The following is a 15964-nucleotide window of genomic DNA, read 5'->3' as shown; positions in this document are numbered from 1 at the left end:
CCTACATTATTAATCTTTAATTTAAAGTATTTAAAATATATAGTATACATAAATTTAGCACTTCAAATGCTACAAAATGCAGTTAATGGTGCGCACGAGATCGCACTATTCTTTCGCTTTCTTGTCAATATAATTTTCTTAATTGTGAGTAGCAAGCACTATTAGCAAGTTATTAAAAATCTTAGTTTTAGTTCAAAAATTATTTTCAAACACACAACATCTTCAAGGTAATAGTTAAATCACTACTTTTTTGTAATAAAAATTTTAAACAAAACCAAAGAACAAACTTTAAACTTTATTTCCGTTCTAGGGTTAATTAAAAAAATTATTATACATAGCTTGTATTGTACATTTTAAGGTATGCTTTATTTCAATTCAATAAACTTTACCACTTTTTTGTAAAAAAAATCTTCAAAAAACGTGAATTTACACGAGTTTTCCCCCTAATAAAACTAAAGACAGTGAATGAACAATTCAGTGTAGAATATTGTGTGAATATTGAACAATGTTAACAAGTCTATGCAGACTCAATTAGTTAAGGATGATATATAAACAAACTTTTTTCGTTCTATCTATAACTGAAGCAAAATTAGAATAGACCCAGATAGTACGTAAGCTTGCAGCAACCTTGCGGCAAGCTTGCGTGCTGTCTGGCGAGGTCACCATTTAATTTTTATTTTCGTATTCTATAACATAGAAATTTGAGGTTCACGTAAATGTCACTTATGGCAGTGTGCATATATGCCCTGAATTTCGATCCGATTAATGAAGAAATAGCCAAATGGCAGAGTTATTACTAAAATCAAAAATAAATTTAAAATAATTATTTTTTCATTAATTTGAGTCTTCTGAATGTGATGGTGAGGTTTATTTTGCGATTTTTTAAGTGTTTTAAAAGTTAGTGTGTTTTTCTCTTAATATATACATTTGGGGCGAGATCGCCACCACGATATTATTATTAGCTTTATTCAATTTTTAATTATTATTAATAGAAGATTTTATTTTATATAACAAATTTGTGGTGAGAAAGCTCAAACGCAATTCCGATTCATTCAAATTGTCTAATTAAAGCAATAATTTCTGAAAACTGCAAAAAATTTGAATTGTTAATTATAAAAAATCTTATTTTCTAAAAGAAATTTAGTGTAATAAAATACTGACAATTTGTATTCATTTGATTTTTCCAATGATTTTTAATTCATTTTTAGGGTTTCGTGGCCCTGGGCGGAAAGCCAAATAGTTTCGCTTTGACGTCCGTCCGTTCGTCGTACACTAGTATGGTTGCCATGGTAACACTTACCACAGCAACTGTTTCCATAGCAACCGTTTCCATAGCAAGCGTTACCATGGCAACCGTTTCCATGACAACCGTTACCATGGCAACAATTTCCATAGCAACTGAAAAAGATATGATCTCGCCCCACACTATCACTACTCTAAAATTATTTCGTTAATTATTAATTATAATTATTATTACTATTATTAATTATAATTTCGTTAACAAAAATTTTCGTTTGTGTAATACTTTACTGCTTTACTTAACGCAATAAATTACAGAATATATATTTTTTCATAAAAGTAAATAAAATCTTGATATTTTGATCAATAAAAATTCACAGAAAAAACGCTTGACAAATTTTGTTACAGAAAAAAATTTTTTAAGCTACAAATTCGCTTGTCAAAGACAGAAAGTCTGTTAAAAATTTATTTCAAACATATCCCTATAATAAAATTTATTTGGTTGAGTCTCCTAATTGAAAAAGTAACGAAGTGACACTAGTTTGTAAATTTAACCATGAGATCATTTAGCCATAAGAAATATGTGACTCTAATTTTGTGACCACTATGTATTTCGTTTATTGCTTCCTCATGGAGGAAGTATTGTTTTCGCGAAATTTTTCGAACTCATTTTTTTGACATATCTTTATGTTTTTTGACCTCAGGAATCCAAAAATGACATTTTTAGAAAATGTCATTCCGTATGTGTGTGTGTGTGTATATACATTACATTTTCATAAATATCTCAAATTCTATAAGAGCTTTAGGGCTGAATTTTTTTTTAAATTGTAGATCTCACTTGGGGACATAAAATGAGAAAACTTTGGGATAAATTAATACATATTAACTATATTTTTTTTTACTTTTAAAATTTTTGAAAAATCGTTTTTTGCCCATAACTTGAAACACATGTTTTGAAAGTTGGGATGTTTTTACTTAATTTTGTAGAGTTTTTTAAGACGCATTTTTTGAGCTATTGACGAACAATCTGCTATCATTTTATCCAAAGTTATTGACATTTTAAAAATCATAAAAAATCGTTTTTTGCTTATAACTTTAAAAAAATGTTATGACACCTACAGTTTTCTTAGTCTCATTTTGTAGAGATTTTCAAGACGCATCTTTTGACCTATTAACGAACAGTTTACGATTATTTTATCCAAAGTTATTGACATTTTAAAAATTATAAAAAATCGTTTTTTGCTCATAACTTTAAAAAAATGTTATGACACCTACAGTTTTTTTAGTTTCATTTTGTAGAGATTTTCAAGACGCATCTTTTGACCTATTAACGAACATTTTACGATTACTTTATCCAAAGTTATTGACATTTTAAAAATAAATAATATTGAAAAAAACCTGTTTGCAGGTTTTTATCGCAAAATATCTCCATGAGGAAGCAAAGTGTTCCTGGAATGAACACAAAAATACATACTTCAACTTGGCAGCGGTTTTTTAATATATTAAACTGTGTAAACAATTGTTTTAACCACAAAATTAAAACGTGTCACCTTAACTTTTGTAGAGGCTAAATACCACAATTTTAATGAAATGATACATATATATGTAATACCTGAATGAATTGACACCACGATCCTGCATATTCTACATCAAAAACTGATGTAACATCATTTACTATTTCCGAGCAGTAAGGTCCAATAATCAGTTCAATATTTTTGAAGCAATCGAATTGATTTATTTGACTTAAAATCATTTGTCGCAGAGATGACGTTAAGTTGGAACAAATAGCATAAAAAGCTACACAAGCCTATTGAATAAAAATATATTAAGTTAAAACAATTGTTATTAAATTATAATTAGTCTATTAAAAGTGAAATTAAAAATATTATTTATATTTAAGGGAGGAAACACGTGTAAAAAATTAAAAAAAAATTTTTTGCATTAAAAATTAGTTTATTATTTGTAGAATGTGATCCTAGCTAACCATAGCTAACATGTTTTGCTGTGGCAGCTAAATATTAGCTACCAGAGCTAAAAATTCGCTATCCATATAATAGCAAACTCATTTTTCTCCGTGTACTTTCTTGGGCAATGTTGCAGCCCTGGAGAATACTTTTTAAACGGCATAATATAAAACTTTTTGTTAAATGTTTTTTGTTTACAAATTTTTCCAAAAAAACCATCTAAACCTGCAATACATTCGTATTTGTCGCTAAGCAAGATTCAGTGAAGACCTTTGTATATTCAATTCAAATCGTACCAATGAGTTTTCATCGGTTGAAAATTCAAATAAAATAACCAATTCGTCTATTGAATTTAATTGAACTGATGACTTAAATAAAAATAAAGCTCAAAAGTTTGTTCACAGAATTAGTACGAATAGAGAGTTTTGAAATTGAATACAGCTTTCAGGGTGGTCGCAAAACTTTATTTTCAAAATTCCCTGACTTCTCCCTGACTAATTTTTTATTTTCCCTGACTAAAAAATTTTTGAATTATTTAATATTCTGCATTGCTGATTGAAATTTTTATAATGCTTTTTAAGTAACACTTTTATTCATAAAGGAAAAGATAAGATAATTAAACATTGTTTGTTAAAAATTTTTTATTATATTTAAAACTTTTCTTATAAAAAAAGTAAATACTTTAACAAATGAAAAAACTGACGGCACCATTATAATAAGCTTTATTACAAAAACGTCTAAAAAAACGAATTGAATCAAAATTTCCTGATTTTTCCCTGATTTACAGTTTTTCCATGACTTGCGGCCACCCTGAGCTTTGTCGAATTCAAGAAAATTGCAATATAGCTCCAATTCGAATTTGTCGCTAAGCGGAATTCACTGAAGCCCACGGTACGTGTATTCATTTCAATTCAACTGATAGTGAATAACCGTAATAAATAAAGAAAAGTAGAACAAGAAGATACTTAAAAGTTAAAAACTTATAATCCGTATTAAAAAAATTTTCTAATTAATAAAAGATTAGTATGATAAATTTTAATAATATTTAATCTTACTTTTTTAGAAATTTCAATGCTTAAGGTCATGATTGTTATATCGAATTTTCGAAATGTCATCTGAAAATAATAACTCGATTATAATAATAATAACTTTAATATACTACAATATACTAGTTTATTTATCCGACATAAAAGACTCTTAGAATAAATAAATAATTTAATATTGAAAAGTCATCTTTATAAATCTTTAAAATTAATGTATTATTGTTGTACATTTAACTAGACAATCATAAGCGTTTAGGTTGTCAATAAATTAAAAAAAAGAAAATTTAGATAAAAGTTGGTAAATAAAAAGTTAAAACAAACCTTATAAAATTCATCGATATATAACACTGTGGTACTTTCAACATGCTCTGTGAGACTATCTGTTTGAATAATTACAGCAATATCATCATCATCTACAATTTTCCCCTTTGAAAAGTCTGAATCATTCAAATCGTTTAAAAAGTCACCAACAACTACGTGATTTAATCTTACTGAACTTCTCCATGAAGTCATCCGTCGTTTGAATCCGTCATAAGTAATTTTTAAAGTTGGGCAACTGTAACACAGTTTGCATATTACAAATAATAATAATAATCATTAGATTTCATAATAATACGAATAATAATAATAATAAGAAATTAACATAAGTAAAGGAAAAATGACACAAACATTAACATTAAGAAATGTTAATGAACCAGGAAATCCAAGAGGATTAAAAAAATAGATAAATCTATATCTGTAAGAAAATGCTTCAAATTTCTATATTATTTTAATTTGACATAGTGACAATTGTAATATTTGTCTTTTCTCTATGGCTTTATCCTGATTCTGATACGGAAAAAATTGAAGTTTGGCTGGTAAATAGAATAAAATGGATTCGAAATGTTTTCGAATACTACGTTTTGGTTTTACAACAATTTAATCAAGTTTTTATACAGATTAAGTGAAACTTTGGTTGACACCATAGTTATAGATAGGACATGGTTTAATAAGGGTAAAGAACGATTTTTTTACTCTCACAAGTTTTCACATTAACTTGTATAAACAGAAAGTTATTATCTGTATTGTCTGCAATCCAGGTAAATCCTTTTAGAGATCGATTTGTTTGATTGTCCGGCGTGTGCTTATAGTTGGAACCATTCGTTTACAAAAGTCAAAAGTAGTGTCAATATTGAGGATTTCTGGCTATCAATTTTATCGTCGTTAAAATGTACACTTTTGAAAATCTCTGTACAAGAAGATGTACATGTTCACCAGCTGAACTCAAACCAGTTCTGGTGAGAACATGTACAAGAAAATGTATAATTTCGGCACCAAAATTTGGAAAAAGTTCTTGTATCAGGACTAGTAAAAGATCTTGCACAAGATCTTATACAAGAAAATATATTTAATATTTGTATACAAAAAAATGTACATGTTCTTGTACAGATTCATTTATGTCTTCGTTTAGTAAAAATTAAAACTGTAAAGGCTGCGCAGTATTTTCTATGCACATGAAGCTGCACAATAATATGTACACGTAGAGAAATTCAATTTGAAATATTAGGCTTCAATACTAGTAATTTAAATCTCCTTCTTAATGTAGTCTACCTTTGCCGTTCCAGGATGAGAAATTCAGAAATGAATGATAAAAGGGGAAAAAACATGCTAATAAGCTTTACGTATCAAGGTTCATATACTTGCTTATAAGCGGTGCAAAGCAGATAAACATATCGAGGAAGAAAAAAGGACTTAAGTGTGAAACTGAATAACTGAAATCTTTTTGTAACCTAAATTACGATATTTATTAATCAAAACATTCATATTTCTTGTAATTATTATAAAACTAACAATTTATCATTCTTTTTGATTTATGTTTCTATAAAAAAAAATTTATTTTTACTTTTATTAGAATATTATTTTTGGAAACTAAATATAAAATTTAAAAATAAAATAATTAAAAATATTAGAATATTTTTAATTTTAATAAACTTCTTAGGAGGATTTTTATTATATTTATTATTATATTTTATTATCACAAATTTATCCCTAGTTGTGCCTATCATTGAACCCTTAACTGCTTAGAAATGAATAAAAAACGCTTGGATCTAACAATCCGCTTCAAGTAAACGATGATACACAGTTTCTAATTATTGAAAAAATGAATTAAAATAAATGTAAATGTAATAATTGTACTCAATTCTTTTCAACTTATAATTCAGTGCTCTTTCAAAGTACTAAAATGTACACAATTAATGCGACCGCTAATATGAACTTCAATTAAGATTAAATTTTACTCTAGAACTCGATCATAAAATTTATTTCATATAGTAAATCTTCTACGAGTTAAAACTAATCACGGAAACTGATAGCACTCACTTAAAGGAAAATATTAGCGATTACTAAGATGTTTAGGAATCACTTTACTTAATGATCATTACTAAACTTTTTGGGATAGAAACCTGAGATTTTCTATTTATTCCTACAGTAATAGAAATTATTCCAATTGTTATTAAATAAATTTTCTTGTACTTAAATTAAATTACTTACTTGTAAATTACTTATACAAGTTTTTTTGCCGCCAGGTGCAGTTCTGACCAATTGTCACTACTTTTTTTAATATTTCGGAATGTGCAATTAATCCGAAACAGTCCGGTTTAGAGTCTGGTTTCTATTATCTTGAATTAGTCCGGTTATGTCCAAAAATAGTATTATTTGTGTGACTAGTAAATCCGGTCTAATACAAAATATGATCGGACTGACTTCGGATTAGGCCTAGTTAATTCCAGATTCAATAGTTACAAAAATCGACCAAATTACCGATTTAGCAGGACTAATTCCGGATGACAAAAACTTAATCATAAATCGGATTATTTTGGAATTGTTCCGGATTTACTAGTAAGAAATAACTAATTAGTTCCGGATTTGACCAGGCTAATCTCAGATTCACTAGTTGCGTACAATCGGACTAATTCCGGATTAGATAAAACTATATTTGGATTCACTAGGTATTCACAAACAGTATTGTTTTCTGACTTAACCGGACCAATTCCAGGTGACAAAAGCTTGACCATAAACCGCATTGTTTCGGACTAATCGCGTATTAGTCCGAAATCAGTCCGATATTTTAACCAGGGCGTTATAGGGATTTTTAATAGGGTAATGAATCGATCAAAGCAAAGTTTCTGTTGAGTACTTTGAAGGAGAGACTGTACTAAGGTGTTTTGTTTTGTCAATAAAGTACGCGAAACACCGCTTGTGTTTGCTGCTATATATTCAGACAAGTTTTAAATAAATAAATATGGTCGAATCCAAATTTGAACATATAAAAAAGTCCATTTTAGCGATTTTATGACATTTAGTGATAGTTTTACATCAATGAAAAGTTTTTTTGATTAGGCAAAATCAAAAATATATTTTTTTAAATATTTTGGATTTAATAAAGACTTAAACATCAATGTTTTATGAAAAGTGTTGATCCTCTTTGTGTACTTTCACTTCAAAAATCAAAAATATAACCTAAAGTTTTTTTGACCTTAGTTACCTTTTGTCATAGGGCGTTACATAGATGTTCTGATACCCCAGATCAAGATACATTTATTTAATCGCTTGGTTGTGATATTAATTAATGTACAGTGAAACCCGCGTATATCACCTCTATGAAGTTGGTGTCGACGCTCAGCGTCGAAAATTATTTTTCACGAGACCAAAAATATCAAATCATTTTTAAAAAGGTTTTGGTCCACATAATGTCTTGAAAAGTATTTTTCAAGGAATTATTTGCACCGAAAATCTGTAAAAAAATAATTTGACATTTTTTGTCATGTGAAAAACAATTTCCAAATCCTCAACTTCATGGAGGTCGTATATAGGACCCGCATAATTCAATTCCCCGAATTTCCGATATACGTATATCGGACTCGCATAATTTGGATTCCCGCTAACATCGGATTTTTTTTCCGGTCCCTTGAAATCCGATGTACGTGTGTTTTCCTGTAATAAGTTTAATTAAAATTTTTATTCACCGTTCTTGGACTATTTCTATAATCTTCTTGTAAGATAAATCACTCTCCTTGCATAATCTCATTATGGAACTTTCTGCCTGCTCTATTCCAATATGGTCAATATCACGGTTTGGTAGATCTTTGCACGTGTGTTCCCCTTCTTCTTCAAATGACTCATCACATTTTATAATTTTGGCATAACAAGGATCTTTACGGTATCCGCAGTACAAAATATTTTCATTGTCAGGTGACACATAGTATAATTTTTTTTTGAAAATGCATTTGACCGAACCCTTTTTTTTTCCTTTCAGATAGTATATCTACATGAAAAGATTTCAGTGAGAAATGACAGATTTTTAGATATCTAAAAAGTTGAGAAGAGATTTAAGTCTAGATTTGATTTAGAATTGTTACACAAATAAAAATACGTAAAAACTGTAAAAATCAAATTATCACACTATTTTGTAAAAATACGGTTAAAAACTCAAAATACCCAGATTACTTATACAACAATTTTAAAGTATAGACTGTTAACTATCTTTCCCGAAAATTGAAACCAAATCGAAAAGGGTATTTTAGAGTTATGCATCTTTTCCAAAAAGCAGATTTTTAAATCTACTGCGCATGCCTTAAAAGATTGCTCACAAATTACAACAGTAATTGATACTTTTGGAAAATTTCTTATCGACTAGCACCTTTCAAACATTTTGTTTCTACAAAATTAACGTTCTTTAGAGCAGAAATTATTTTTAAAAATGTTTTAACCATTTGTCGTACTCGGATTGGTTGTTGTCTCTTCAGGTATGTTTAAGTGAAAAAATGCTTACTTTTTAATTACAAGAAAAATTTACAAGGTCGAAAATGAAAAATAAAATTTGTTTTACGCAAAATACTTAAGAATTTTGAACAAATTTAAAGTAAAACAATTTTGAACGCAGAATCAAAAAACGAAACCAAAATGTTAATAGCAATTGCATAATCCTTAGAGGCCGTCCATAAATTACGTAAGGTCTTTTGGTAGAGCAGGGAGGAGTGAGTAGAACATTTTTCTATGCTAACTATCAAGGGTGGCTAAGTAAATATAATAACAGCACCATAAAGCGCAAAAATTATATTATAGAAGAAACTACCTAATATTAGGTTATTATTATTAATCTTTATTTATTATTATCTACCATGTTCGTTCCAAAAACGTTTTAAGAATATCTATGTACATACATGGTTTTTTGCCCACTGTGTAGCATTCGGACCTGCCATCGGAGGGTTCCGAAATCTAGTTGAACCCCATTGACAGTATTTTAAAGACAGTATTCTTTTAAAAAAACCTTGTATATTTTATATTTAAAACTTTGAATTTTAATTTTAAAATTCAATGAAATTTTTAAATTTGAAGTCAATAAAAAAATTTTAACATAAATATTCTGAAAACATTAATATTATTTCGTTGATAAATTTTATTTTCAATTAACTCATTAACTCCCATGCTTGGGCAAGTGAAAATATCTTTCCACTTAATACCAGAAAGAAGTTAAAAATTAAAAGTCATAATTTGTTTAAACAAATTGTTATAAACAAATAGGAAACAAATATATTATTTAATAACTTTTAACTCCAAAAATCTTTTTTTGTTTACGGTTATCATTCCCTTATTAACTTTGAAGATATATGCATTTGTTTGAGCTGTGGCTTATTAGACGTATACAGAGTGACTCTTATTATTTATAATTTTTTATATCAAATTGGATGAAAAATATTTGGAACGTAATGTATGTTTCTTCAGTAATATTTCGCGTATAATCGAATAGGGCCATATATTTTTTGTAATTTTCGATTTATTAGTATTGACTATGACTTACTTTTCGTTCTATTGTAGATTAAATTTTAGAACATAAATAAAATTAGACTTCATTGTACATTACTCAAAATAAAAAAATCCATGTTTAATAATTTCATAACTTTCGGACACCAACGGTATTGTCAAATTTTCATACTATTATTGTCTATTATTTATTTATATAATGTATTTTATATTTTACTTTAATATTTTTTATATATTTATATAATGTTAACAAAAATATTCATAAAATTTTATTTAATTTTAAGTTTTATATTTACGTAATTTGTAAAATATTTTTAAATTCTAGAAGTTCTAAACGTTTAACGTTATAATAATTTCATTTTTTCCACAAAAAAGAAATAATTCAAATGAGTGATTATAAAAATAAATAACATAAAAAACTTTTAAAAAATTTTTATTTTGTAAATTTAGGATTTTAAGTTGGATCAACTCCTAAAATTCTACCAATTTTCAGGTGAATCGATGAAATCGTTTTCGAGTGATGCGCGGTCAAAATTTTGGTGACAGACACACCTTTATACACTTTTTTCTTGGTCATTTTTGGATTATAAGTATAATAGTATAAGAAAAAATATAAACAAAATTTTGAATTTTGTGAAAAAATAGATATTTTAAACCAATATTCAATTAAAATAATTTTTGCAATGTATTTGAAGTTTTGAGAATAAATTTTTATAAGAAAATACAGGAGGAAGAAATTACGTAAGATATAGGGAACGGGTAAATCAAAAGTTTGACTTACTGAGCCTTATGAACGTGCGTACGTGGGTCAAAATATAAAAATTTATATATGAAATTTATGGACGGCCCTTTATGAACCCTAATACAAGCTCATAAAATTTTGTCCAGTTCGATGTTCAGCTACATTGTTGTTTCAACGTTTAAGCTTTAAAAACTTCAAACAATAAAATAATTCTGTCTTTAAGAACAAAAAACCAGACCAAAACGGACGGATGTAAATGAGTGATTTATAAGGTGCAGCGTTATAGAAGACTAGTAAGAATTAGATGAGATTTTTTGCGTATTTACATAATTCTTTTATTTTTGACAGTGATCTGACTTCTTATTGGAAAGAAAGAAAAAGAGATTGAAATTAAAAGCTTTGAAAACGTAAGATGCAACATTTATTAACACGTGTACGTGTCTTTTAAATACTATAAATCTGAAAACATAAGTATATTCAAAAAACTTAAATAGAGTATAGAACAAATTTCATTAAATGAACGGGTTGAGGCGTTAAGAAAAGAATTATTACTACACAAAATTTTCTGCGTTTTGCAAATAAATACTTCTATTGATGAATCAGCAAATATCAAGTTTCGTGTATAAGTCTTGATACTATGCATGTAAGAAAAAGCAAAAATTTGTTATTTTTGTATTTAACATTTAGTGCAAAAATTATTCTTTACTAGTGATAAAATTAAGTAAAACTCTAGCTATGGAATGATTAAGAAAAAAAGCATCACCTTATCATCGTTATACTCCGCTTCTTGTAAGCAGTCATTAAGAATAACTTCCACAATACCAGACATCTTGCACTATAAAAAGTTCAAAAAATTTTAAAACAGTAAATCGCTTCTCATTTAAACATTTATGGAGAGGACTTGATATTATTAACGTTTTTCTTGATAAGCATAATAATTGGGTACTGAGATTCTGCGCATAAAAAAGCAACATACTACAAGTTAATGTACATACATTATTGATGATGATGTTCACTTGTAGATCTATCATTATTGAAAACTTCCAGTTTTGATTTACAAGTTTTAGGGTAAGTGCACTAATAACGGTGCGATTCAAGTCAAAACACTTTTATAATAGTAAATTCGAAATTTCTATTGTAAAAAGTCAATTTAAGACTTATTAAACTAAAAGCTTATGTTTTTTAGATATTAAAAAGAATTTCAAATTTTATAAAAAATGATTATTTAAACAAATATGAGAAATTAAAACTAATACCGTAATTTTGAAGATACTTTGCTCACCGTAATTGAAGCCAATGGAAATCTAAAAAATGTTTCAATTACAGCGAGTCTAAAAATTTGATATTAAAAAAATTAATCAATTAATAATTTTTAAATGTGCATCTTTATTACTGATTGTATCAAAAAAAGATTAACATAATTTTTTTAAAGGGTTACATGGGTCAAATGGCCAAAAACTGTATGTGATCTTAGAATTTTTTTATATAATAAATAAATTATTTTATTTGAGCACTTAGTTTTCTTAAAGTACACTATAAAATAAGTAAGTTATGAAATTTTTGTTAATAAATATTAGAAATTAAGCCAATGGCAACATATTCTTTGAGAACCTTTCCCAAATAAGTAATTTTGCGATAGCCACGATATCTAATGACTACTTCATCAAAAAGAAAAAAAACAAATATTTTCTATTAGTAGATAAGTATAGCTCGAGATTAAACGAAAAGTTTTTAAAAAAATTTAAATTTTTGTCACAAAGGAAAATTTTTGGGGACATTTAGACATAATTAATACTATGTAGAAGAAGTGTGACAAATTTCAGAAAAATCGGTTAATTAGTTTTTGAGAAATTACTGTTTACGAATCTGGTGTCAGTTTTTCAAAATTAAAAAAGGGTTAAAAGTAATTAACAAGCATTTGCACTAGGTGCCAGTCGAAACAAAACAAAAATTTTTTTAATTCTTTCACTTTCCTAAAGTTTTACTCACATTATCTCAAAACTTTGGGAAAATCTTCTTGAAATTTTATACTATCAAATAAGAAACGAAAAAAAACTTCGATTTTTTTACCCATGTAACCCCTGAAATCATTTTGCAACAGTTATATTACATATAATAGTTATTTTTTATGAACGCGCCGTAATTAATGCACTAAGTTATTAAGTTGTAGAAATTAAGTGAACCTAAGAAAATGGAAATTATTCTTATCAAAAAATTCGCGTGTATTTTTATATGAAAATTTGAGGCTTAAATTTTCTTATCGTTTTTTTCATTTTTCGTTCGTATTTTTATTAGGTAGAATATTTAATATTTTTCTTATTGAGGATTTAAAGATTTGAAAACTTTAATTAATAAATATAGCTCAGGGGTAAAGCACCGTATCTTGCGGTTCTCTAAATTAAAGGTGTATTGTCCCTTGTCAGCGTGAAAACCTCGGCGGAAATATTTAACTATTTGATTGAAAAAGAAAGTAACATCTATTCATCTCCCTTACACTCATGGTTTACGCTTTCCGCTGACATGGGACGGCGCCTTAAGTAACTTTTAATACAGTTACTATTTACATATTTAATCGCATTACGATTGTATAAACAATTATAAAATAAATGCTATTTTTAACATATATACAATAATAATTACATTATTATCGAATAATCAAACTAATAATTTACATTAAAAATGAAGACAATATGTGAAATTTTTTAATTGAATTATTTTTGTGAAATTATATTACTAGTCATAATTTTCAACAATAAATTTTAGAAAACATTAAATAAATATCTAAACAATAAAATTATTTAAAAATAAGAAAAAAGGGTATTACATAAAAATAACCCAAAATAACTAAAAATTTCATTGCTTTGTCCAAAAATTTACAAAAAAAATTTATCACAAAAAAAACTTAATTTTTATTACACACAATAATAGGGAAATACAGATTTCAATAAAATAGCAATTTCTAAATAAAAAAAAAAATTAAATACCTAATAAATATTTATAATTGTTAAAATCAATACAATTCAATATAATGACAATTATTTTGAATTTAAATCTCACCACCAAATCTAAAAGAATGGAAAATTATATACTCAGGTAGTGTCAATTTGAATTAATTATCAAATTAATATTTATATTGTATTTATTTTAAAAATATGATTTGTAATACTTAAAATTATTTAAAAAATAATTAAGTCTTATAATGACTGTAAACTATTAAAAATATCAACAAAAAATGAAAGTTTATTTCTTTTCATTTAAATGCAAACTTTAATGTCTTTTAACTAAAATCTGTAAACAATAAACAACAAATTTTTAATTCAAGTTCATTAAATTGTTTTCTTAAAATGTAAAATTTGAAGACTTAACCACAATTCGTTTAAATGTCACACAAATTTAATTTAAAATTCAAAAAGAAGTCCACACAAAAAGTGAACCGCAAATTAATGCTTATTTAATTAACAAATAAAATATTTATTTGTGAAAACATAATTTAAGACGTCAATTCCAAGGTAAATCAGATGCATGAGAAACTACTGGATTTATTTAGAACAAAAATAAATAAAAATATTTTTAAAAAATAGTATACAATTAGTAAAGTGGAAATAAACGATATGCATATTAGTGAAAGTAAACGAAAAATAAAACCACGTATAAATGAATGTCTAAGTCAGTACAATTTATCACAAAAGTAATTTTTTTAAATTATAAATTTACCCCAAATCCAAAAGAACAGGAACTTACTAAAACTTGTATCGTGGAGAAACACGTCACTTTCAATTTGCAATATATTTTAACATTTTGGATAATAAATAACCATATTAATTTTTGATGGCAATAACAATAGCTATGAAACTGTTTTCTTTTTAGTTTCTATGACAAACAAAAGTACAACGTTTTTCTCACTGGTGATAGCCAATTCATAAATTTAATAGAAATTTAAAAAAAAATTAAATACATTAAATTCTTTTATTAATTTAAAAAACAAAAATTAAAATAACAATAAAACTTATTAAAAATTTACTGCAAATGAAAGTCCCATCCAGTGTCAGATAAAGATGCTTCTATAGGTTTGGTTTGGTTTAGTTTAGGTTGACTCCACAATAGACAAGCTTTTTTTAATGTATGCATAGCTTAAGGCCTGAGCAGAATAGAAACGCAACCGGAATCGTAATCGCAAACGCAACCGGAAGAATGAGTTAGAGAAGGACAAACAATTTGTCCCTCCTTCTATAACTCATTCTTCCGGTTGCGATTACGATTGCGTTCTCGTTCAAGAATCTATTCTGCTTAAGCCTTAAAGGCCTAAGCAGAACTAATTCTTGAACGGGAACGCAAACGTAATGGAATGAGTAAGAGAAGGATAGACATAATGTTTGTCCTTCTCTTACTCATTCCATTCCGTTTGCGTTCCCGTTCAAGAATTAGTTGTGCGTTGGCCTTAAGTCGGGTGCGGGATTTGGGGCCCCTAACCTCAAAATGTATGAAAATGCAGTTTTAAAAAAAGCGTTACGTAATTAAGTATGGTCTCTTACCATGACGACCCTACCTAGATAGCTGATTGTGAGCTGTGGCCGTACCCTTAAAGGCCTTTCTCCAATAGGAACCTAAACTTTTGCGTTGCGTGACTGACGCGTTGATTTTAGCATTGGTTGCCAATAGCAACCGACGCAATGCATACGCAACGCAAGAGTTTAGGATCCTATTGGAGAAAGGCCTTTAAAGGCCTGAGCCGAAATCGTAATCGCAACCGGAAGAATGAGTTATAGAAGGAGGGACAAATTGTTTGTCCTTCTCTAACTCATTCTTCCGGTTGCGTTTGCGATTACGATTCCGGTTGCGTTTCTATTCTGCTCAGGCCTTAAGCTATGCCTACATTAAAAAAGCTTGTCTATTGTGGAGTCAACCTAAACTAAACCAAACCAAACCTATAGAAGCATCTTTATCTGACACTGGATGGGACTTTCATTTGCAGTAAATTTTTAATAAGTTTTATTGTTATTTTAATTTTTGTTTTTTAAATTAATAAAAGAATTTAATGTATTTAATTTTTTTTTAAATTTCTATTAAATTTATGAATTGGCTATCACCAGTGAGAAAAACGTTGTACTTTTGTTTGTCATAGAAACTAAAAAGAAAACAGTTTCATAGCTATTGTTATTGCCATCAAAAATTAA

At 27.4% G+C, this 15964-nt stretch overlaps 2 protein-coding genes across 11 annotated transcripts in view; one reads left to right on the top strand and one right to left on the bottom strand.

The window, feature by feature from the left end:
• Positions 1 to 14860, bottom strand: part of LOC127279024 (putative uncharacterized protein DDB_G0277255) — a 36186-nt gene extending 21326 nt beyond the window's left edge. For 2 of the 10 annotated variants that reach the window (XM_051301095.1, XM_051301101.1), the window contains exons 1-7: positions 14812 to 14854; positions 14505 to 14660; positions 11554 to 11625; positions 8251 to 8549; positions 4568 to 4802; positions 4259 to 4318; positions 2852 to 3046 (exon numbers count right to left, since the gene is read on the bottom strand). In XM_051301095.1, the coding sequence (XP_051157052.1) occupies positions 2852 to 3046; positions 4259 to 4318; positions 4568 to 4802; positions 8251 to 8549; positions 11554 to 11625; positions 14505 to 14660; positions 14812 to 14829 (1035 nt within the window). In that variant the 5' untranslated portion in view covers positions 14830 to 14854. Of the gene's footprint in view, positions 1 to 2851; positions 3047 to 4258; positions 4319 to 4567; positions 4803 to 8250; positions 8550 to 11553; positions 11626 to 14504 lie in introns of all 10 variants that reach the window. The other 8 variants (XM_051301096.1, XM_051301099.1, XM_051301097.1 and 5 more) reach the window with 8 other exon arrangements.
• LOC127279031 (transcription factor Adf-1-like) overlaps positions 1 to 15964 on the top strand; it is a 259928-nt gene that overhangs the window by 212071 nt on the left and 31893 nt on the right. The window lies entirely within an intron of this gene.

Source organism: Leptopilina boulardi, unplaced genomic scaffold (assembly GCF_019393585.1).
Source record: "Leptopilina boulardi isolate dan_hultmark-lab unplaced genomic scaffold, ZJU_Lbou_2.1 LbouV2_213, whole genome shotgun sequence".
Lineage (NCBI taxonomy): Eukaryota > Metazoa > Arthropoda > Insecta > Hymenoptera > Figitidae > Leptopilina > Leptopilina boulardi.
The sequence above is the reverse complement of the archived record's forward strand: the minus strand, read 5'-3'. Positions and strand labels throughout refer to the sequence as shown.